At 41.2% G+C, this 23400-nt stretch overlaps 1 protein-coding gene across 1 annotated transcript in view; it reads left to right on the top strand.

Annotated features, from left to right (window-relative positions):
- The first annotated feature begins 417 nt into the window (after positions 1-417).
- LOC145346798 (serine/threonine-protein kinase OSR1-like) overlaps positions 418-23400 on the top strand; it is a 200711-nt gene continuing 177728 nt past the window's right edge. The window contains exon 1 of the mRNA XM_080194534.1: positions 418-739. Within this exon, the coding sequence (XP_080050660.1) occupies positions 670-739 (70 nt within the window). The 5' untranslated portion in view covers positions 418-669. The remainder of the gene's footprint in view (positions 740-23400) is intronic.

The following is a 23400-nucleotide window of genomic DNA, read 5'->3' as shown; positions in this document are numbered from 1 at the left end:
CAAGGCCTGCTGAACATTGCTAGAATGTTCTATCCCTCACTCGGACTAATCCAGCCTGGGGCGGCCCATCCATAAAGAGAGCCAACGGCCGCCTCTGGTCAGATATTATTCACGTACGACATCATCGCGCACAAAACGCGCGCGCGGACTAGACGTCACATTACGTAACCGCCCGCGCGCAACGCAGCCACCCGCTGGACAAAAGGTTGGGGCGGGAGGGGAGCGGCGCGAGCATAGCACACGACGGGCACGGCGCACGCCTCTCAACGCCAGTGACGCCTTGGCGCCGCCTCCCGGGGGGGGAAAGTACCCCTTTGACTGACAGTCCTCTCAGCCAATGGAGGCCCGGGAAAAGGGGAAAGGGGCGGGTACTTGGGGGCGTCCAATGAGAGGCTGGAAGGGGAGGCGGTTGGGAGGCATGGTAACTCTAGCTAGTGGTAAAGTTTGCCGATTGGAAGTATTTGTGTGCGAAAGAGCAAGAGGTACCGAGCGCAGTGGGGAGGTGAAGAGTGAAGATCCATTCATCTCACAGCACTAGGGCCTGCGGCCTTTTTTCTCAAACCCGAAGGGGAAATAAATAAAAACCACGCTTGGTGATAATAACACCACCACACCATAACAGAGAGTGAAGTAGGAAGCCCGGAGGCTGCAGCTTCATTTCCAGGCACCATGTCCGAGGACCCCAGCTCCCTGCCCTGGTCTATCTTGAGGGAGGATTATGAACTCAAAGAGGTGATAGGTGAGTTATTTAAAATGCAACTTTCTTTGTTTCCTTTGCTTTCTGCATAAGACGTAAAGGATATTCTCGAGCAGGCAGGATGTGTGTGAATTGGGTGTAGTTGCAGCCACCCAGAACAGGCCTCTCTGCAGAAATAAAAAAAACATCTGACGAAATATTTGAAGCTTCTATGTGTTTCTAGTTTGTTTTCTGATTTTTAATGAAACGTTTTTTTTTGCGACACCCCAATTTGTTTTGGGAAATAAATCCCAAATAAAGAAACAGCTGCTTATTATTTGAGGGAAAGGCCTGCTGCAGCTGGACTTTAATGTGATTTTTTTTGTTTAATAATTTATTCGCCTATTAAATGGAGACTAATGCTGCGTGATGGGGGTTGGGTCTAGCTGGAGTGGCCGATATTAATTCATTACAGTTTTTATATTGAATCTCTTCAATGCACACAATTTGTACAATAGGTCTGTTACGAATCAAGTAAAAAAACCCGTGGGGATGAAATGCAGTGTGTTAAAATATATAAATCGTCTTTAATGAGCCTCTGAATGCCACGTTATTAAATCAGCTGACTGACTCTTAAACAAATGTCTGCAAGTTAATGAACAGGCCATTTTGTGACTAGAGAATGTATATTTTCTATTGTCGTCTACGTAATTAATTTGACAGGTTTTTAAAAAATATTATTTGTCCTTTTTTTGTATTTCAAAAGATCCCAGTGCAGCTGTCCTTAACGTCCTGAATATCTGGAGTTAAATCACTAATTGATGCAAAATATATAGGAAGAAAGCCTATCTGTCTTTTTTTCAATTCAATAAGTGACCCTTTTTGAAATGTAAACAACTCAAAATTACTGTACTATAATAATTTGTTTTGGTGAGGAGTGCGCTCTCTTCCTTGTGTAACGTGGCCTTCATTCCCCAGTGATTTGAAAATATTGGAGGGGGTGTTGACTTGAGAGAGCTGGGGTTATATTTGGCACCCTGTGTTAATCTAGAATACTATATCATTTGGAAAATGGACTCGATTTGTGGAAACATTGCTCCAGGGTGTCGGGCTGGGTTCTTCCCTGTCTTGGAGGCTGATATATATGGGTGGGGGAAGGAGTGTGTGGGTGGGGCACTGAGGGAGTGGAGGGGGAAGGGGAGTGGGTGGGGCATTGCAGTGATAGTCTTTGTTTCCTCCAGTAATTGGTTTACATGCTGTTCAGCAGTGATGTGAGTACCTCGAAATTATACCTAGCTTACACAACTGTTTCTTTTTTAAATTGAGGTTCAAGGTGGAAAATAGCTGAAAAGGAAGTCCTAGAAGCAGATATTATATAATTTCCACTAATACACTTTATCATTTTTTTAAGAATGGAATAGGAACAATACAAGAACTCGCAGCTTCTAAGATTTTCCCCCCCCTTGAAGAGGGTCATCTTGAAGATTGTTTGCTAGCCCTGCTAATGAATGAAATGACAAGTGAATCTAAGAAATATTTATTTTATTTGTACATCTTCAGAATTTAGAAGGAAATAAGAGGGATATTTCCTTATGTGATCTCCTCAAGCTGTTTTTAACCCTTCTGTCCCATTTCCCCACATCTGGAAATTGTAAGAAAATGACATCTTGTTGGTTTGAACTCCATGACAACTAGTTCCAGTAGTCATTTGGTTTTCATCGCGTTTTTAAAAAATGAAGTGAGTTGAATGATTTGAAGTTAGCACTGTGCTTCAGTTTCACTTCATTGTGTTGGGAAAGCATGAGGGAGAGTTGTGCACCTTCCAGATGAAGATAAATTTGGAGGGGATTCCTTCCTATCAAGCTTGCCAGCCTTAAGGAGTTTTAGGAGGCATTGACAGTGGCAGTTGTGGATTGCTGTTCATTGCCTATACAGCTAAATTAAGTTTTTGGGAGGAAGACTGAAAAGTGTTCATTTGGCTATTGCCAAATGGAGAGGAATTTGACATCGTTGTGGAGTTCTGAGTAACTTGTAATACTCTGATTGTTAGTTTTCTCCAGTTCACATCTAATCCAACAGCATTTACTTTGCACTAGATGTTGCAATGATAATTAAATCTATTGATAGACTTCAGGTACTAACGTTGTGGTATTAACAATATTATTGTCTTATCCATGTAAAGACTATGCATCACTTGCTGCTTCTGTCAGCCAGATGACTACATAATGTGACACATTCCATAATGCCAATTAAGGTTTACCACTCTTTTTCATAAATAGTGTGTAATGGGCACCTAAGTGAGTAATTGCAAGGCAGCAACCTCATTTTGATTATCAGTTTAAGTTGACTGAAAAATTGAAGCAAAAATAAGGCACCTTGTGTCTTTCAGAAACATCAAAAGCAGTTCACATGTAACTGTTTTTATTGTAATAATTAATATGAGGAATGCTGTGAGAATATTTGAGGCTCCTGTCTATTTCAGCTACTCGGGTAGAAGATGGTTGAGTTTGAGGGAGGTTTCTAGATAACTTAATAAATATCCTTCCCCCTCAAATAAATTAACTGTTCGCCTCAAAAAAATTAGAATTGAAAGTAGTGCTGGTGCAGAATTTCTGCCCCATTTGCCATCTGAATAATCACATCCTTTCAAAAGTAATTGTGTGGAAAACTTCTGAGGCATTGCAATGTAGTAGGCCTGTGAATGACTTGTAATTGCTTTGGTTTGGCTTTGTTGGAAATTGTGATGCTATTTTCCAATTTGATCATTTTGGGTCAGCATTAACCATGTGGAGAGGTTCTGAAATAACTTGAATTTCTTAATGTTCTATTTATGTAACCAAACAAAACTTTCTTTACCCGGTCCCAATAAAATGCTTTAACTTCTAATCTTTGCGACCGTATACCACTGCTCTGCTTTATTTCTCTGGTTTCTTGATTGCAATTTTATCATTTATATTGTATGCCTGTGCTAACTAGGATCTGGGTTGAAACTGCCCAAAATCATATTTAAGACCGACAGCCATAAAAGAGATGAAACTTTTTAACTCTTGCAACAGTTTTCCAAGGTGAATCCATTGCTACTTAATCCTCTGTTTTTTTTCTTAAGTATTTTTTTCATGCTTGTGGTTGGGAATTATTTCTGCAAGTATTTCCACTTTGTCCAGTGAACCAATAATTGATTGAAAATTTAAGTTGCAATAATGTTGATCAGGTTAAACAGGTTGTGTCATAACCAGTTTTAGAAACATGTTAGAACCTAGAATGCTTGCCACAAGGAATAGTTGAGCTCGATGTTTCTTAATAAAACTGAAGCGTTGGATATGACAAAAGCTAAGAGCAGAGGAATGAGATTGGATTGCTGCAGCAGTGAAGTAACATGGATGAGAACAAATGCCCCATGATGTGCCCTAAACTTCTATTTTAATATCTAGTATGAATGGATTCATAACTAATTGTCCAAACATATAATTGTAATGCTTATTTCCATTTGAGTTGTTGAGTCAGCTCAGTTGCGGAAATATTTATAATTCTCTGCAACTCAAGTATGTGTTTATTTAAATAAAATTGCATAGCCTGACACCGTGCTTACATTGGGTTCCACTGAGTAATATTAGTCTCATGATTGCATTCCCTGTCAATACTGAATGTCCTTTTTGAAACAGGCCTGCATTTCCTGAATATGATTCCTAGTGGCTTACAATACTGGACATTTATAAAGTGGCGTTAGATGGATGTATGGAGCTATTGTTAGGCCTCTAAAACTAGGCGTCTTATTGCTTGCTGGGTTTTGGCCATTCAGTAGTGGATTAAGTAGGTCAAACTAGAGGAAGTTTAGAGTTTGATGCATTACTGCTTTGAAACATTTACCTTAATGTTCTAGAGACACTAAGGAAACCTCAGGATTAGACCATTCTGTTTATTCAAATTGAACTGTCCAGTGCAGTTGTTTGATTCCTAAGAGGTATGATTTGCAGAATTACTTCAATGGAACAAGTGTGCTACACAGCCCTTTTCTGAATTTACCTAGCTGGTGATTTGCAGAAATATTTATGTATCTATTTGGACAAAAACTATATATTTGGTAGAATCATGCAGCAGGGAGGCTGTAGCACAGCGGTATTTTCACTGAGCTGGTAATCCAGAGACCCAGGGCAATGTTTTTGGGGGACCTGGGTTTGAATCCCATCTTGGCAGATGATGGAATTGCATTCAATAAAATCTGGAATGATCACAAAACCTCTGATTTGTTGTAAAAATCCACCTGGTCCACTAATGTTTTTGGGGAAGGAAATCTGTCATTCATACCTAGTTTGGCTTAAATATGACAGCATGTCCTTCTTTAAAAATGGCCCAGCAAGCCAGGGAATTTGGGGATGAGCAATAAATGCTGGCCCAGCCAGCGACACTCATGAATGAACTAAAAGAGACTATTCGGCCTATCATACATGTATTAGCTCTTAAGAGTTTCCAATTAGTTCAACTACACCATCTTATTTTAAAAGGATGGCATAACCTCACAGTGCAGAAATAGGCGTTCAGACCAATGGTTTTTTACTACTATTTATGCTTCACATGAACATCTCCCAGTTTACTTCATCTAACCACATTGACATAGCCTATTCCTTTCTTACGTACTTATCTAGCTTCTACTTACACAAATAACATAGATGCATTTATAAAAGGTAAATCATGTTTGACAAATTTCTCATTTTTTTGAGGACATAACAGAATTCTTAGATGGGAGCCTGTAGGTGTAGTGTATTTAAGAACATAAGAACATAAGAAATAGGAGCAGGAGTAGGCCATCTAGCCCTTCGAGCCTGCCCCGCCATTCAACAAGATCATGGCTGATCTGTCGTGGCTCAGTTCCACTTTCCCGCCCTCTCCCCATAACCCTTAATCCCCTCTCTTATCAAGAACCCATCAACCAGCTTCTTAAAAATATTTAGCGAGGCAGCCTCCACCACTTCAACGGGCAGAGAATTCCAGAGATTCACCACCCTTTGAGTGAAGAAGTTCCTCCTCAACTCCGTTCTAAACCGCCTCCCCTTTATCTTGAGGCTGTGCCCCCTAGTCCTACTGTCTTTTTTGAGCGGGAAGAGTCTCTCCACCTCTATCCTATCCATCCCATTCATCATCTTATACATCTCAATGAGATCTCCCCTCATTCTTCTAAACTCTAACGAGTACAAGCCTAGTTTATTCAGCCTCTCCTCATAGCTCAACCCCCTCAACTCCGGTATCAGCCTAGTAAACCTCCTCTGCACTCCCTCCAAGGCCAAAATATCCTTGCGCAGGTGCGGCGCCCAAAACTGCACACAGTACTCCAGCTGCGGCCTCACCAATGCCCTATACAGCTGCAGCAAGACCTCCCTACTTTTATATTCAATCCCCCTCGCTATGAAGGCCAGCATCCCATTCGCCTTCCTGACCACCTGCTGCACCTGCAGGCTGGGTTTTTGCGACTCATGCACAAGGACCCCGAGGTCCCTCTGCACCGTCACCTGCTGCAGTTTTTCGCCACGTAAATAATAGTCCTTCCTACCATTCTTCCTACCAAAGTGGACCACCTCACACTTGCCAACATTAAATTCCATTTGCCATTTCCTGGCCCATTCGCCCAGCCTATCTAGATCCTTCTGCAGACTCTCCACACCCTCCGCATAATTTGCCTTCCCCCAATCTTGGTGTCATCAGCAAATTTCGACACCCTACACTCGGTTCCCTCCTCCAGATCATCTATATAAATGGTAAATAGCTGAGGCCCCAGCACCGACCCCTGGGGCACCCCACTAGTCACCAACCGCCAATCCGAATAGCACCCATTGACCCCCACTCTCTGCCTCCTATTTGACAACCAATCCTGTATCCACGCTAACACCCTACCCCCAACTCCATGTCCCCTGACCTTCTGCAATAACCTCTTGTGAGCTACCTTGTCAAACGCCTTCTGAAAATCCAGAAAGACCACATCCAAAGGGCAGATTATTATCTAAAATGGAGATAGAATTCAGGAGAGTGACATACAGAGGGACTTGGGTGTTTGAGTCCATGATTTACAAAAAGCTAGCAAGCTGTTCCAGTGAGTTGTTTGGAGAAATAGCCCTTTGGCCTTTATTACAAAGAGGTTGGAGTTTAAAAATAGGGAGGCTTTGTTGCAATTAAAAAGTGTGGTGGTGAGGCCTCACCTGGGGATAGTGAGTACCATTTTGGTATAGTAGGCTCCCATTGAGGCAGTCCATTTTAGGAAAAAGCAGGTGCAGGAGTACACCATTCAGCACTTGAGCTTGCTCTGTCATACAATAAGATTGTGCCTGATCATCTGTCATCTTGATATCTTGCCATATTATCCCAAATTCCTCATTCCCTGACATTAAAAAATTTGTCACAATCTGACTTGGATATAGTCACATGAATTAGCATCCTTAGCTTTGAGTTAAGAGTATTCCAACTCTTGAGTGAAGAAATTTGTCCTGATCTCAATCCTAAATGGTCAATTCTTTATTTTGAGACTGTGACATCTAGTTCTAGACTTTCCGATCAGAGGAAATATTGCCCAGCTTCTATGCTATCAATCCCATTAAGAATTGGCTGAAGAAACAGGATGTATTGCAATCAAATTTGCTGGTGATCTAAAGATAGAAGGAACGGAGAGGAAAGTGAACTTGCGACAAAGATCAGATCACCAATGATATTGAACAGGGATCCATGGCATATTCCTATTTATTTATGCTCATTCCATAGTGGTACAGGTTCCTAACACTCACTGATTAGGTTCATGTGAAAAACTAGTCACCAAATGTTACTAAGGTTTGTCCTCGTGAACCTGCTCCTGGGCCTGGCAAGATGCACCATCAGTAGGACTAGGCAGCGGGCGATTGACGGGGTTGTGCATCCCGACTGCCCCTCTACCACAGCTATGTTCGTGGCCAGGTGTTCCTGGAGAGGGAACATGCGGTGTCCGCGGGCGCAGTTGATGCCTTCCATGCCCGCTGGGTACCACAGGGGCTGGGGTGCGTTATAGACCCCGACAATTACATTTTGATTTGATGTGCCTTAAGTTTCCTTTGTACTTTTGTTTTTGTTTGGGCTTCCTTTTGGGGAGCTGCCCCTTTGACTTTGTCCTAATTTAATTTGTGTTTGTCTATTTGGTTTGACCTAAGAGACCAAGAATTTAAGCAGATGGTTACATGATCTCAAATTGCAAAGGGATCAAGATTCAATTACTATCATCTGTCTATGCCAAATTTATTTGGTAACTTTTTAATTCTCTCTGCTTCTTTCCTGAGTGCATTGATTTGTGCAGAATGTAGTTTTCTGGGTGTTGGGCGCTTGATGTCTCACTCAAGTGAAGCATTCAAGTATTGATCATAGCAGTGAGTTTTTTTGTACTTTCTAACTGCAGAGGCATTGTAGACTCACCAGATACTATTGAGCGCATTTTATCCAGGTGGTGTTTATTGAAGATGACCAAGAACAGGTTAATAATAACAGCCTGTTTCACGTCTCTAATTCAGGAGCCCTGACAATGATTATATAATGCCCAATTGCCAACATGGTTGCAATTAGTTTAACCACAGACTGCAGCAGCTCACCAGGCAGAGCCAATGTTTGAGTCAGGATGACTTTCAGAATTGAAGACAAGGAAAATGGGATAAGATTTATGCTGGAGGGTGAGGAGTTGGGTTTGGGGCTATTGTAATTGATAGGGATTGCATAGACAAAAAGAAAAAGGGAATGTAAATGGTGGAAATGGTATTAAGGGTGTCCATTAAGAGATTGGAATGTGTAAATAGCAGAACAAAAGTTTAGAGTGTCGGAATGCAGCAGATTGCCCCATTGGGTGGGAAACCAGGGTGGGGGAGGGTGAAACGCCATAGAAAGCAATATTTTGCTAGTGGAAAAGCAAGCATGTAAAGTCATAAAAATGGATGAATTGGATGAAAAGAAGAAATTAAATAAAATGGAGATACTGAAGGTGGAGGAGAGAGTTCATGCTCTTCTCCCTCAACCCCCACTCGACTGTCAGCTATATTCTGTCTCCAAAGGTACTGAGTGACCTGCTGAGATTTTCCAGCATTTTCTGTTTTTGTTTCTAATTCCAGCATGCGCAGTATTTTGCTTTTATCTTGGGGTTCACCAGGCAGCTCACCTCAGCCTTTCTCAAAGGCAATTAGGGATGGACAATAAATACTGGCCTTGCTAATAACACCCACACCCCATGAATAAATAAAGTTAACTTGGGACAAACTTTTTTCAAATTACTGTATTTAGTACTATCATTTCTTAAAGGTCTTAAACTTCTTAAAGTTTCTCTTTAAATTCAGTAGAGATTGATTTCACACTTGGCTATGAAGCATTGGCATTAAACCTGATACTGCATTGTAACAGTGGTATCTGGTTCTTTCTGTGGTGGGAGAATGCAGGGCGATCTGAGTTGTGTGTTTAGTATCAGGGGGTTTCTGCAAGACTAGTGCATTTTCAGTAATGTTCAAGTGTTCTTGAATTTCTGTCATATCTCAAATTCCCTGTCACACCAACTGTGACACCATTTAAACCCACCACCTGTGCCAGCCGTATTGTTTTATCCTTGAATGGATAAAATTGCGAACATTTAATAGAATAGATAAATGCAGATTTATTTTAAATGGTGAAAAATTACAACATGCTACTGTGCAGAGGGACCTGGGGTCTTTATGCATAAATCGCAAAAACTCAGTTTGCAGGTGCAGCAGGTGATCAAGAAGGTAAATGGAATGTTGGCCTTTATTGCGAGGGGGATGGAGTATAAAAGCAGGGAGGTCTTGCTGCAATTGTACAAGGTACTGGTGAGGCCGCAACGAGAGTACTGTGTGCAATTTTGGTTCCTTTATTTGTGAAAGGATATATTGGCCTTGGAGGGAGCGCAGAGAAGGTTCACCAGGTTGATACCAGAGATGAGGGGGTACGCTTATAAGGAGAGATTGAGTATGTTGGGCCTGTACTCATTGAGTTTAGAAGGCTGAGGGGAGATCTTATAGAGACGTATAAGATAATGAAGGGGCTAGACAGGGTAGGGGCAGAGAGATGATTCCACTTAAAAAGGAAACAAGATCTAGAGGGCACAGCTTCAAAATAAGGGGGAGTCAATTTAGAACAGAGTTGAGGAGAAACTTCTTTCAGTAGTGAATTTTTGGAATTCTCTGCCCATTGAAGCAGTGGAGGCTACTTGTTAAATGCCTTTAAGTCACAGGTAGGTAGATTTCTGATCAATAAGGGAATTAAGGGTTTTGGGGAGCAGGTAGGTAAGTGGAACTGAACCACTATCAGATCAGCCATGATCTTATTGAATGGAGGGGCAGGCTCGAGGGCTAGATGGCCTACTCCTGCTCCTATTTCTTATGTTCTTGTGTTCAGATGCTGCTGTTTGCCATGATATAATGTTGTTCTGTTCATTTTCAGGATTTGCACTGTTGTGCAGTACACATCAAGATGTGTTTCCCATAGGCTATTTGAATGTAAAGGCATTGTAGTTGAGCCTGATGTACTCAAGTCCACAGGTTCAAAACACTTAACAGAAGAATTGCTAGAGTGACCAGAGTTCATTTCTTAGTGCCATTGACTAATCACAGCCTGACGTATAGGTTAAGAGAGAGTTCACATCGAATGATAAAGTAAAAATAAAGTTGACTTATTAGTCACAAGGCTTGCATTAACACTGCAATGAAGTTACTGTGAAATTCTGTGACTGGTGCTGTTGAAGAATCTGACTTTTTGTCACAGACCAGTTAAGGGTATCTCGGCAAGTATAGGATTCTCCTCTATTTAGAGTTTGTGACTTATTTTTCTTTCTGCATGAAATGTATGGTGAAAACATCAATCTATACCCCAGTTTACCGTTGTGTGACTCTAGCGTCTACTTAACGAAACTACCTTATTAGTTACATTTTTTTGAGAGTTTTGTGTTTGTCATGGCATTGGAAATGGTTGTTTCAAAGGCTGCTAGGTCAAGCATAGTATCATTGGATGTGATCTACAGCTGCCTTTGTTTGTCTAATCATCAGAGGAGTACTCCCAGTGTCACATTTTTCTGTTTCTCGTCCTAGTCATTGCTATGTCTTATGCATACACTTTCTGTTTGTGGCAGTTTATTGTTGTTGAGCTATGCTTGGAAAACTCTCCAATCAAGTTGATCTGAGAAGAACTTGAACTTAGGTGTATGAAATTAAAGGATAGAATCTGGCTTGCATCATTACTCAGCTTACTGTTTGAGATACACATGCATCAAAACTACTTTTAGCTTCAGCTTGGGCTTAAACATTCTTTAAAGAAAGTAACTCTCAGGTTATTGATGTCACTGGCAGCGCTAATATTCATTGCCCATTCCTGGTTGTCCTGAGTTTTTGGTACGAATGAGTGACTTACTAGTCCATCATCAAATGTAGTTAAGATTCAACCAAATTGAAGTGGAGCTGGGTTTAAGTATAAATGAAACAAAGTCGGGATGGTGAGTTTCATTCATTAAAGGATTTTATTGAACCACGTAGGTGCCTACAACAATCTGGGGTAGATTTTTATTTCTAGATATTTCTTAACTAAACTCATTCTCCCATCCAATTCAGAGGTGCTAAAGTTTACATCTATGGTCTTTGTAAGAGATGGAATAAGTATGATGTTTTCAGTCTGATTGGCTGGTTACAAGACATTTCACAAGAAATTACATTATGAAAGTTGGAGTAAAACCAGTTTGCCAGTCTTATGAGAACAACTGTAATGCAACCCATCTCTCCATTTTTGTGTATATCTGATCAACCTAGTTAGTGGGACAAACTCCCTAAGGATAGGCTAGATGCATTTAATATTGTTTCCTTCAAATGAAAATTTACATCGATTTCTTTTGTAAAATTAGATTTTGGGATGCAGTTATGAGTAATTTGAGACAAAAAAATTGGACAAGTGTAACGTGCTTTGAAGAAACCTCCTGGTTTTTGAAGTTCCCCCCCTCTAAGATTTCCTTTAAATCATGTCTGAGTTTATTATATACTAGATTAATTGCTATAAGTCAACAATTTTGTTATAATGTGCAATTTCCGGACTGGGTTATTATGTGTGACTTCCTGAACATCAGAAGGCATATTAGATGGGCTCTTTTTGCCTAGTGAGTTCGATGTAGTTATGTATTCACCTTTACTTGAAGAAAGTTTGACTGAGGTATTATTCTCTTTTTGGTCTCTTAGTGGTTAAACCGCTTCTTCTGCATTTAGAATTAAATTGAAAGATTTCTGTTTCTAGTTTGCATTCAGTGTACTTTGTAAATGTAAATTACTTTCCAGTGAATTGCTTTAATCCCTGGCTTGAATGGGTTTGAGAATGCAGAACAAGCTCACCATAATCTGAGTATGAATGCTCCTGAATCAGCAGCAACATTTAAATTCTGCTTATTGTGTTTTCTTAACCTAAGCTACTAATATGCAGAAGGCACTGACCGCTCAAAATGGGATCGGTAATGCAATAATATGGATCCTTTATTTATATTTTCACTTTTTTCTTTTTGCAGATGGCCAGCACCGTCATATGGTATGTTACATCATACCCTTTGCACTGCTGTATATTAGAAGCATTTATACTTCTTAAAGGGGTGCTGCAACATTCCTCTTTTTTCCAAATAAAAGCACACCCCCTTCATATAGATGAAAGTTAACTATATACAATTAACAAGAATAATAGGATAGATATATATGGTACAAAACGATAACCAAAACACAGTTGGCCTACTTGAACAGCTTGATCTAGAAACAGGGTAACAGTTTTTGAAATCCACAACGGATTTGCATGAACTCTTCTCGATGGAAGTAGAATACATAAACTCTGCCCAAGATTTCATCTCTGACCGCATCCCGTTTGCGATAGTCTAGTGTTAATCTGGGATCACGGACTTTTCAATCCCTTTCTTGGATGGATTCAAATCCCACTGCTGCTGTGATGTGTCTTCTTAACATCTTGTGATAGCTACTACTATACAAAGAGCACTGTCCACTTAAAACGGGATCAGTACTACAGTAACATGGATTTTTTTATTAATGGATGGTTCTGCATGTACACACGATCTTCACTGTACGGGTACCTTCCTGTGTCTGCCCGCATGATGTATTGCATCACATCCCTTACACTGCAGTACATTAGAAACATAACCTCACCTCTGAAAGGTATAACTCAACACTTCTTGTGACTGGTTATCAAAATAAGACTTTTGGCTCCCAGTATCGGTCAGCAGCCTTGGCTTAGTTGGTAGGAATCTCACCTCTACATCAGGAGCTGTTTTATTTCAGCCTCTGCTCTTGAGTATGGTATATTTAGCACATAATTGAGGCAGTATTGCATGGCAAGACATACCATCTTTTGGATGAAGTGGTTGAACAGAAACCTTTTAACTAATCAGGTGGATCTGTATTAAATCTGTGGGAAGACAGCATTAGTATTCTGGGAGGATGAGATAAGCTGTCTTCATCTGATGAATAAGTTATAGGAATAGTTAGCTGAATAGTTGAGCTTTGTCCACAGGTTTGTATTCGCCTTTGCTGTAATGTCCTAGTCACGTTGACATCTTCAGTTATAGTTGAGAAAGGTAAAAATAATTAGATGCCTTTAGCCAGTTTTTGTAATGATCAAAATGTCAAAAGTTTTCTTCACAAGAATGAATGTTTTATTTCTGAACAAATCAGATATTGTGTTTTTGCTCTCTGAGGATAAGCACTATAAGCAGTGACCAAATGTATGAGAAAATTGGTTCAGCTTTGATTCTAAAGAACTAGAATATAAGGGGTAGAAATTGCATGCCAGCTGTGACAAACCTGGCTGGTCGGTCCTGAAGTACTGTGAATTGAGAGCAGTTCTGTGGATCGTACCAAACATATTGGCCTTGGAAGAAATGTGTTTTATATTTACCAAAATAATATCTGGACTTAAGAACTAAATTACAAGGAAACTTGTATTTGGATGAATTCCCTGGAATTCAGAATGTTAAGAGGGGATTTGATTGAAGCTTTTAAGTTATTAAAAGGGAAAAGGTAGTTTTACTGGTTGGGAGTGTAAAACTAAAGGCACAGTCTAAATATTGGAGACAGGATACTCAGGAGTGAAATTAAATACTCTTCTGCAAATGGCAATTGATAGTTTGTTATTTAAAATCTGATATTTGTTTTTCAAGAGCTTTGGGAAAGTTAGGTAACATCATCAGATCTTGCTGTATGGTAGAACAGGCTCAAGGAGTAAAATTACCTACAGTTTCTGTTATATTCCCTCAGTATCAAAAAAATCTGCCCACACCCACCAACTTAACTTGAGAGTGGCACAGTGGTTAGCACTGCTGCCACACAGTGCCAGGGACCCAGGTTTGATTCTGGCCTTGGGTGACTATTATGTGAAGTTTGCATGTTTCCCCCTGTATTTGCATGAGTTTCCTCCCACACTTGAAAGATGTGTAGGTTAGGTGGGTTGGCCATGCTAAATTCCCCATGATCCCAAGATGTATAGATTAAGGTGATTAATGGGGTAAATGCATGGGACCACAGGAATTGGTGGGGAGTGGGCCAGGTTAAAATGCTTTGAGTTAGTGCAGATGCAATGGGTTGAATGGCCTTGTTGTGCACTGTAGAGATTCAATGATTGTGTGAATGTAAAGCTTCTAAGAACATAACATAAGAAATAGGAGCAGGGGTAGGCCATCTAGCCCTTTGAGCCTGCCCCGCCATTCAGTAAGATCATGGTTGATCTGAAGTGGATCATTCCACTTTCCCGCTTTCTCTTCATAGCCCTTAATTCCCCTGTCTATCAAAAACCTATCTACCCGTGACTTAAATATATATAGTGAGGTAGCCTCCACCACTTCAACGGGCAGAGAATTCCAGAGATTCACCACCCTTTGAGTGAAGAAGTTCCTTCTCAACTCTGATCTAAACTGCCCCCTCCCCTTATCTTGAGGCTGTGTCCTCTAGTCCTGCTATCCTTTCTAAGCAGGAAGAATCTCTCTACCTCTACCCTATCCATCCCCTTCATTATCTTATACGTCTCTATAAGATCCTCCCTCATCCTTCTAAACTCCAACGAGTACAGACCCAGTCTGTTTAGTCTCTCTTCATAGTCCAACCCCCTCATCTCCGGTATCAGCCTAGTGAACCTCCTCTGCACTCCTCCAAGGCCAATATATCCTTCCGCAAGTGTGGTGACCAAAACTGCACACAGTACTCCAGCTGCGGCCTCACCAGTGCCCTGTACAGTTGCAGCAAGACCTCCCTGCTTTTATATTCTATCCCCCTCGCTATAAAGGCCAGCATTCCATTCGCCTTCTTGATCACCTGCCGACTGGGTTTTTGCGACTCGTGCACAAGGACCCCCAGGTCCCTCTGCACCGTAGCATGCTGCAGCTTTTCGTCTTTTAAATAATAATCCCTCCTACTATTATTTCTGCCAAAGTGGATAACCTCACAGTTGCTAACATTATACTCCATCTGCCAGGTCCTCGCCCACTCGCTTAGCCTATCCAGACCTCTGCAGACTTCCCACACCCTCTACGCAATTTGCTTTTCCACTCATCTTTGTGTCATCAGCAAATTTCATCACCCTACACTCAGCCCCCTCTTCCAGATCATCTATATAAATGGTGAACAGTTGAGGCCCCAGCACCGATCCCTGCGGCACTCCACTAGTCACCAACCGCCAATCAGAATAGCACCCATTGATACCAACTCTCTGCTTTCTATTAGACAGCCAATCCTCTATCCACGCTAACACCTTACCCCCAACTCCGTGCACCCTAACCTTCTGTAGCAACCTTTTTATGAGGCACCTTATCAAATGCCTTTTGGAAATCTAAATCCACTGGTTCCCCTCTGTTTACTGCACTAATCACATCCTCATAGAAGTACAATAAATTCGTCAAACACGACTTCCCCTTAACAAATTCTTGCTGCGTCTGCTTGATCGAACTATTCTTTTCTGGGTGCCTCACTATTTCTTTTTTGATAGATTCTAGCATTTTTCCAACTACAGATGTTAAACTAACCAGCCTATAATTCCCTGCCTTTTGCCTGCTACCTTTTTTAAACAGCGGTGTAACATTAGCCGTTTTCCAATCTTTCGGCCCTTCGCTGGAGTCCAGCGAATTTTGATAAATAATTACTAAGGCATCCACTATCACCTCTGCCATTTCTTTCAGACCCCTGGGATGCATTCCATCCGGTCCTGGGGACTTGTCCACCTTCAGTCCCATTAGTCTATCAAGCACTACCTCTCTAGTGACAGTAATCGCATTTAGGCCCTCAATTCCTACCATCCTTCTATCTTTAATATCCGGCAAACTATTTGCGTCCTCCTCCGTGAAGACCGAGGCAAAAAACTTATTTAAAGCCTCAGCCATTTCCTCATCACCCACTGCTAAATCCCCCCTCTCATCCTCCAAGGGTCCAACATTCACTCTAGCCACTCTGGGTGGGTGGGCAGCCAGCACTCATGGGACTGTAGGATGTTACTGCGCAAGATAACAGTTTGCCCTTTTGTGCTTGTGCTGGCTCTTTGAAAGATCTGTGACCCACACCTGTATGTTTCCCTCATGCTGTTCTAGTCAAGTACATGTCCAATTATTCTTTGAAAATTCCTTTGGAATTTGTCTCCATCACCCTTTTGAGGTAATAGATGCCAGATCTTAACACCGAGTGGGAAAATGTTATCTTCCTATCTAGTTATTTTGATTTCCTATCCATGGGTCTGATTACTGCCTTTCCAGAATAACACAACTTGTATTTATATAGTGCTTTCACAATCTCCTATAGTACAGGAACATTATAAAATATGACAACCAAGTCACATAAGGAGATATTGCTTAGTCAGAAAGGAACTTCTTACAGATGTCATAAGAGGAGAGTGAAATAGTGAGTCAGATAGGTAGGGAGGGAATTTCAGACCTTGGGGCCAAGACGACTGGCAGCATGAACTGCAAAGGTGGAGCAATTACAATTGGGAATGCGCAAAAGGCCAGAATTAGAGTACTAACCCATGAGGATTGTAGGCTTGGAACAGACAGAGGGGGCGAAAGGTCATGGAGGAATTTTAAAATCAGGACGTTGTTCGACAAGAATCCAGTGCAGGTCATGAGTAATAGGTTATAGAGAGCAGTACTTGGTCTAAGTTAAGACATTGCTATTGGAGTTTTGGATGATCCCAGATTTAAAAGGGACAATGTGGGAGACCAACAAAGGAGTTGAATCTAGAAGAATTCATGACATGGATGAAAGTTTCAACTGTAGATTAACTGAGATGGGTGAAGTCAGGTGATATTAACAATGTGGGAATGGGCAGTTTTAGCACAAATGAGATTGGATATTCATCTTATGATTTAAATATGACACCAAGTTTGCAAACAAGTAGGCTTAATCTCAGACTGTTGCCAGGCAGATGGATACAGTCAGAAGCTAGGGAATGGAGTTTGGAGTATGGATCTCAAACAATGGTTTCAATTTTTATATTTACTTGGAAGTTTCTGCTTATCCACTGGATATCTCACAAGCAGCCTGATTTACATCAGTGGATGAGTTGAGAGATATGATGGATCTGGGTATCGTCAGTGTACATGTAAAACTAAGTGTATTTGGATGGTGGCACAGAGGGGTAGGTGACATATAAATGAGAAATATGAGTAGAGCAAGGATAGCTCCTTGAGTTATTCATTTTATGGGATGTGGGCGTTTCTGGCCAGGCCAGCATTTATTGCTTATTCCTAGTTGCCTTTCAGAACATGATGGCGAGCTGCCACCTTGGGCTGCTGGAGTCCCTGATGTGTAGATACACCCATTAGGAAGGAATTCCAGAATTTTGATCTAGTGACTGTGAAGGAAAGATGATATTTCCAAGTTAGGATGGTGAGTGATTTGGCGGAGAGTAAACAGAGGTAATCCTCTGGGATTTGTCAGAGTAGGAAAAGACATTCAGTGGTTGCTACAATTGGATGGTATTGGAATCAGATGAGAGCAATTCCAGTCAGCTAGGTGACAGTGAAGAGGCATTGGAGTGAGATGGTGTGGTCAACTGTGTCAAAGGCTGCAGACAGGTTAAGAAAATTAGGAGGCAAAGTTTACCTTCGAAAAGATGTCATTTGTGACATTGAGAACTGTTTGATATTGTGGCAGGGTGGGATCTGACTTGAGGGTTTTTAATATGAAATTCAGTGGATTTGGGAGATGACAATACATTCAACTGTGAGGAAGAAAATGAGATTGGGATGGTAATTTCTAAGGATATTGGGGGCCAGGGATTGTTTTATTTTCACCTCAAAGGACACAGGCATCACCTGACTGAAGAGGGAATGATTTGTAATATTGGTGAGCATGCAAGCCCAGAGGAGAAATTAGGTGATCAGTACAGTGGAAACAGGAGATGGGTTTGATGGACAAGATGCCCCAAAAGAGGGCATGAGGGAAGTAGGAAAAGTTCTCCCCCCACCCCTCCACTTTCACTATCAAATTCACCCAATTTTAAATAATCCCTGTTAGATCTCCCTTTAACCTTAAGTTTCTGTCTGCATAAGTGAAATCCCTCATTGGGCTAAAACCATGCTGCTTAAAGAAATTTTCCTATATGCATTTTAGGCATTCTTTACCCTCCTATTTGCACTTTTTTCTCCAGTCTTTGGGTCATTCAGGACCAAAACTGTTACTGTTATTATTTTTACACTGAGATTTACAGACAGATTTCCTTTAATCTATCAGGTCTCACTTTGCAGCCTATAGCAAGAAATCAGCAGTGTAATAAAACCTTTACTGCTCCTTGGCCCCCAACAAAATAAATTCAGTCTTTTATTCTCTAGTGTAACATCCCTCTGTGGAACTGTAATGGCTTGTTGCTCTCTTCCTCACTCCCACCTTTTTGTTCTTGGCCAGAACTCCTGAATATACCGTAGCCAAGAATGTTTAGTTCCTATTTCCATACTTTGTTTAGGCCACTAATACCCTATGTCGTTACTTCTGCCTATAATTCACCAACTTCATTTTTAACACTCCTCGCATTTGAACTGCCATTCTAACAGCATACCAATCATCTGTTTTGCTTTTTGTTCAGCTAATTCCTGCACTTTTTACACTATTTCTTGCTGTTTATTGTGCTTAATTTTCTAGGTATTTGTGTCTCATCTTCCCCTACGTCTTGATTTCCCAACCCCTGCCAAACTAGATTAAACTCATTCACCACAGCATTAAGTAATTTTCTTCAAAGAAAAATTGAGGAAAGGTTAACTTTAAAAATGTACAGACTGCAGGATATCTAATGGGAAGGTGTGAATTGTTTTGCCATTTTGATTGGAATTGACCTAGTTAAATTAGACATAAATGATGACATTGTCTTTGGGCATTTTCACATTATTGCTGAACAGATATGCTTGTCTCAAATATTGATTTCTAATTCATCACCTGGAAACAGGAATTGATTTTTATTATTGTCACATGTATTAGTATACAGTGAAAAATATTGTTTCTTGTGTACTAAACGGACAAAACATACCATACATAGGGAAGGAAAGAAGAGTGCAGAATGTAGTGTTACAGTTGTGGCTAGGGTGTAGAGAAAGATCAACTTGAAGTGAGGTAGGTCCATTCGAAAGTCTGGCAGCAGGGCAGAAGCTGTTTTTGAGTTGGTTGGTACATGACTGCAGACTTTGTATCTTTTTCCCGATGGAAGACAGAATGTGTGGGGCCCTTGGTTATGCCCTTTTCTGAAGCAGCAGGAAGTGTAGGTGGAGTCCATAGATGGGAGATTGGTTTGAGTGATGTACTGGGCTTCGTTCGTGATCCTTTGTAGTTTCTTGTGGTCTTGGACAGAACAAGAGCCATATCAAGCTATAGTACAACCTGAAAGAATGCTTGCTTTGGTGCATCTGCAGAAGTTGATGAGAATTATACTGGACATCCCAAATTTCCTTAGTCTTCTGAGAAAGCAGAGGTATTGATGAGCTTAACTGTAGCATCTGCATAAAGGGACTAGGATAAATTGGTGATCTGGACACCTAGAAACCTTGAAGTGCTCAATCATTTTCACTTCATCCACATTGATGTAGACAAGGGCACACCCTTCACTTTCCCTCAAGAAGTCGATGACTATCTCCTTCATTTTGTTGACATTGGGAAGAGAGTGTCATTGCATCAGTTCAGCAGACTCTCTATCTCTTTCCTGTACTGTGTCTCGTCATTGTTTGAGATCCAACCCACAATCGTGGTGTCATCAGCGTATTTGAAGATCGAGTTGGAGGGGAGGTCTACTCCTGCTCCTATTTCTTATGTTCTTATGAGGTTGGCCACACAGTCATAGGTGTATAGGAAGTATAGTAAGAGGCTGAGGATGATCATGGAGATGATGTTGATTATCCTTACTGACTGATGTCTGTGTGTTAGCAAGTCTAGGATCCATTTGCAGAGGGAGGAACCAAGCCTCGGACCTTTTTCACCACTCCACTAACATGCCCTTTCGCCTTCAGAGATCTATGGGCAAAGAGGCCAAGTTTCTTTTCTTCCTCAGAACTTCCTGGGCATGATGAAATATATAATTATGTTTAAATTACTGGAATTTGGGGAGAGACTGCAATTGGTAAGGATAGGCAACAGCACCTTCACAATCATCCTCAACACCAGTGCCCCACAAGTCCTTACTCTACTCCTTTATACACTTAATACTGTGGCACCAAATTCCCCTCCAATTTGATTCTCAGGGTTTGCTGATGACAACACTGGTGGGTTGGATCTCAAATAATGACGAGACAGAGTATAGGAAAGATGCAGAGAATCTGGTGAACTTGTGCAATGACAATTTCTCCCTCAGTGTTAATAAAACTAAGGAGATTGTTATTAACTTCAGGAAGCATGGTGGAGGATATGTATCAATGAGGACGAAGTGGAAATGGTTGAGAGCTTCAAGTTTCTCGGTGTCCAGATCACCAACAACCTGTCCTGGTCCCTGCCTGCTGACACTACAATTATGAAAGTCTGCCAATGCCTCTACTTTCTTAGGAAGCTAAGGAAATTTGGCATGTCCGCTTTCACTCTTTCCAACTTTTACAGATGCACAATAGGAAGCATTCTTTCTGGTTGTATCACTGCTTGCTTTGTCCCCAGCTCTGTCTAAGATCACAAAACTACAATGGGTCATGAACAAAGCCCAGTCCAGCCTCCATCCATTGGCACTGTCTTGAAAAAGCAACCAGCATAATCAAAGACCCCATGCACCCTGGACATACTCTCTTCCACCAGAAGAAGATACAAAAGTCTGAGGCCACTTGCCAACTGACTTGAGGGCAGCTTCTTTCCTGCTGCCATCAGACTTTTGGAAAAACCTACCTCATTTAAGTGATTTTTCTCTACACCATAGCTATGACTATAACACTACATTCTGTGTGTACATTCACTACGTATAGTGTGCAAGAAACAATACTTGTCACGTGTATTAGTATACAGTGAAAATAAATCAAATCAATACACCTCTAAATTGCTTCAGCAGTGAAAAAAAGACAAACCAGATTCGGTCTGTAACTGGCAAATGCTCAACTGTGAACTTATTTTTTTTCTTAAAAACCATAATTTGAAATCTATCTTCCCATACATTGTAATCTATGTTTGTGTCCGTGTGTGTATGCAGGTCATTTTAGTATAATAAAACTTCTTTCTTTGTTAAACTTAAGGAACTGTGTCTGACTAGATTATAAGTGTAGTATGTAAACAGTTAAGTGTATGCTAAATTAGCCTTGTTTTAAAAAATGTTGTTGCCGTCAAAGGAGAAGGAAAAAAGGGGCAGTCAATTGACTTTTCCTCATGTGGTCATAACATGAATCATATATCCTGTGGTAGTGATTTTAGCTGTTGTGCAGAATGGCTATATGACAATTTGATACAGGGTAAAAAAATCTCACAACACCAGGTTAAAGTCCAACAGATTTATTTGGTAGCAAAGGCCACTAGCTTTTGGAGCATTGGCTGTCCCTTCAGCCAGCACTCCAAAAGATAGTGGCATTTACTACCAAATAAACCTGTTGGACTTTAACCTGGTGTTGTGAGACTTCTTACTGTGTTTACCCCAGACCAATGACGGCATCTCCAATTTGATACAGGGTCAGAGCAGAGTTATTTCTTTTGATATTAAATGCCAAGTATAGTGATTTTCCCAATTGACTGCTCAACTGAATAACTCAAGGTCTCTTTTCAAAGTAAACCTTGATTTTATATCAAAAGTATACATTTAAAAGTTCTTTAAAGCTTCCAACTAATGTAGTGGATTTATCCAATTAATAGCCAAACCACATTGATCAAAAAGCTCAAATTCAATCCCTGCTCTGCAGAGTTGATTTAAGAAGGGTGGGACAATTGATTAGGAAGACAATTGGAATTTAATGTTGGCAAGTGTGAAGTTGTCCACTTTGGTAGGAATAATGGTAGGAAGGACTATTACATGGCGAAAAACTGCAGCATGCAACGGTGCAGAGGGACCTCGGGGTCCTTGTGCATGAGTCGCAAAAACCCAGCCTGCAGGTGCAGCAGGTGGTCAGGAAAGCAAATGGGATGCTGGCCTTCATAGCGAGGGGGATTGAATATAAAAGTAGGGAGGTCTTGCTGCAACTGTACAGGGCACTGGTGAGGCCGCAGCTGGAGTACTGTGTGCAGTTTTGGTCGCCGCACTTACGCAAGGATATTTTGGCCTTGGAGGGAGTGCAGAGGAGGTTTACTAGGCTGATGCCGGAGTTGAGGGGGTTCAACTATGAGGAGAGGCTGAATAAACTAGGCTTGTACTCGTTAGAGTTTAGAAGAATGAGGGGAGATCTCATTGAGACATATAAGATGATGAATGGGATGGATAGGATAGAGGTGGAGAGGCTCTTCCAGCTCAGAAAGGACAGTAGGACTAGAGGGCACAGCCTCAAGATAAAGGGGGGGGGGTGCGGTTTAGAACGGAGTTGAGGAGGAACTTCTTCACTCAAAGGGTGGTGAATCTCTGGAATTCTCTGCCCGTTGAAGTGGTGGAGGCTGCCTCGCTCAATATATTTAAGACACGGGTTGATAGGTTTTTGATAGGCAAGGGGATTAAGGGTTATGGGGTGAGGGCGGGAAAGTGGAACTGAGCCACGACAGATCAGCCATGATCTTATTGAATGGCGGTGCAGGCTCGAAGGGCTAGATGGCCTACTCCTGCTCCTATTTCTTATGTTCTTATGCCTTCAGGATGCAAAGGAGAAAATTGTTCATATACAGATACTATAAAAAAATTTCACACACTGGGACAATGTGATATGAACATCAAATTAGGAGCAGGAATAAGACATTTAGCCCCTCAAGTCTGCGCTGCCATTCACTAAAATCATGATATGGCTGTGGCCTATCTCTATACCAATGTGGCCTTTAAAACAGTTCTATGACCTCCACTGCTCTCTGGGAAAACGTTCCAACTCATGACATACCTCCTTGCCTCCATCTTAATTTTATTTCAAAGCTGTGCCCCTCCCTTCCAGTCTCTCCCAAAAGGAAAAACATCCTTTCAGCATCCATCCTGTCAAGTCCTGTCAGGACCTTTTCATGTTTTAATGAGATCACTTATTCTGCAACACTCTGGGTTCAGGCCTGACCTTTCCTCGTAAGATAATCCCTTTGTTGCAGAATATTTCCCAAATGGTAAGACATTAGAAAGCGTAGATGTACAAAGGACCTTGCTGTCCTTGTCCGTAA

This window comes from Carcharhinus amblyrhynchos, chromosome 8 (assembly GCF_965287045.1).
Source record: "Carcharhinus amblyrhynchos chromosome 8, sCarAmb.v2.hapA, whole genome shotgun sequence".
NCBI classification, from domain to species: Eukaryota; Metazoa; Chordata; class Chondrichthyes; order Carcharhiniformes; family Carcharhinidae; genus Carcharhinus; species Carcharhinus amblyrhynchos.
The sequence above is the reverse complement of the archived record's forward strand: the minus strand, read 5'-3'. Positions and strand labels throughout refer to the sequence as shown.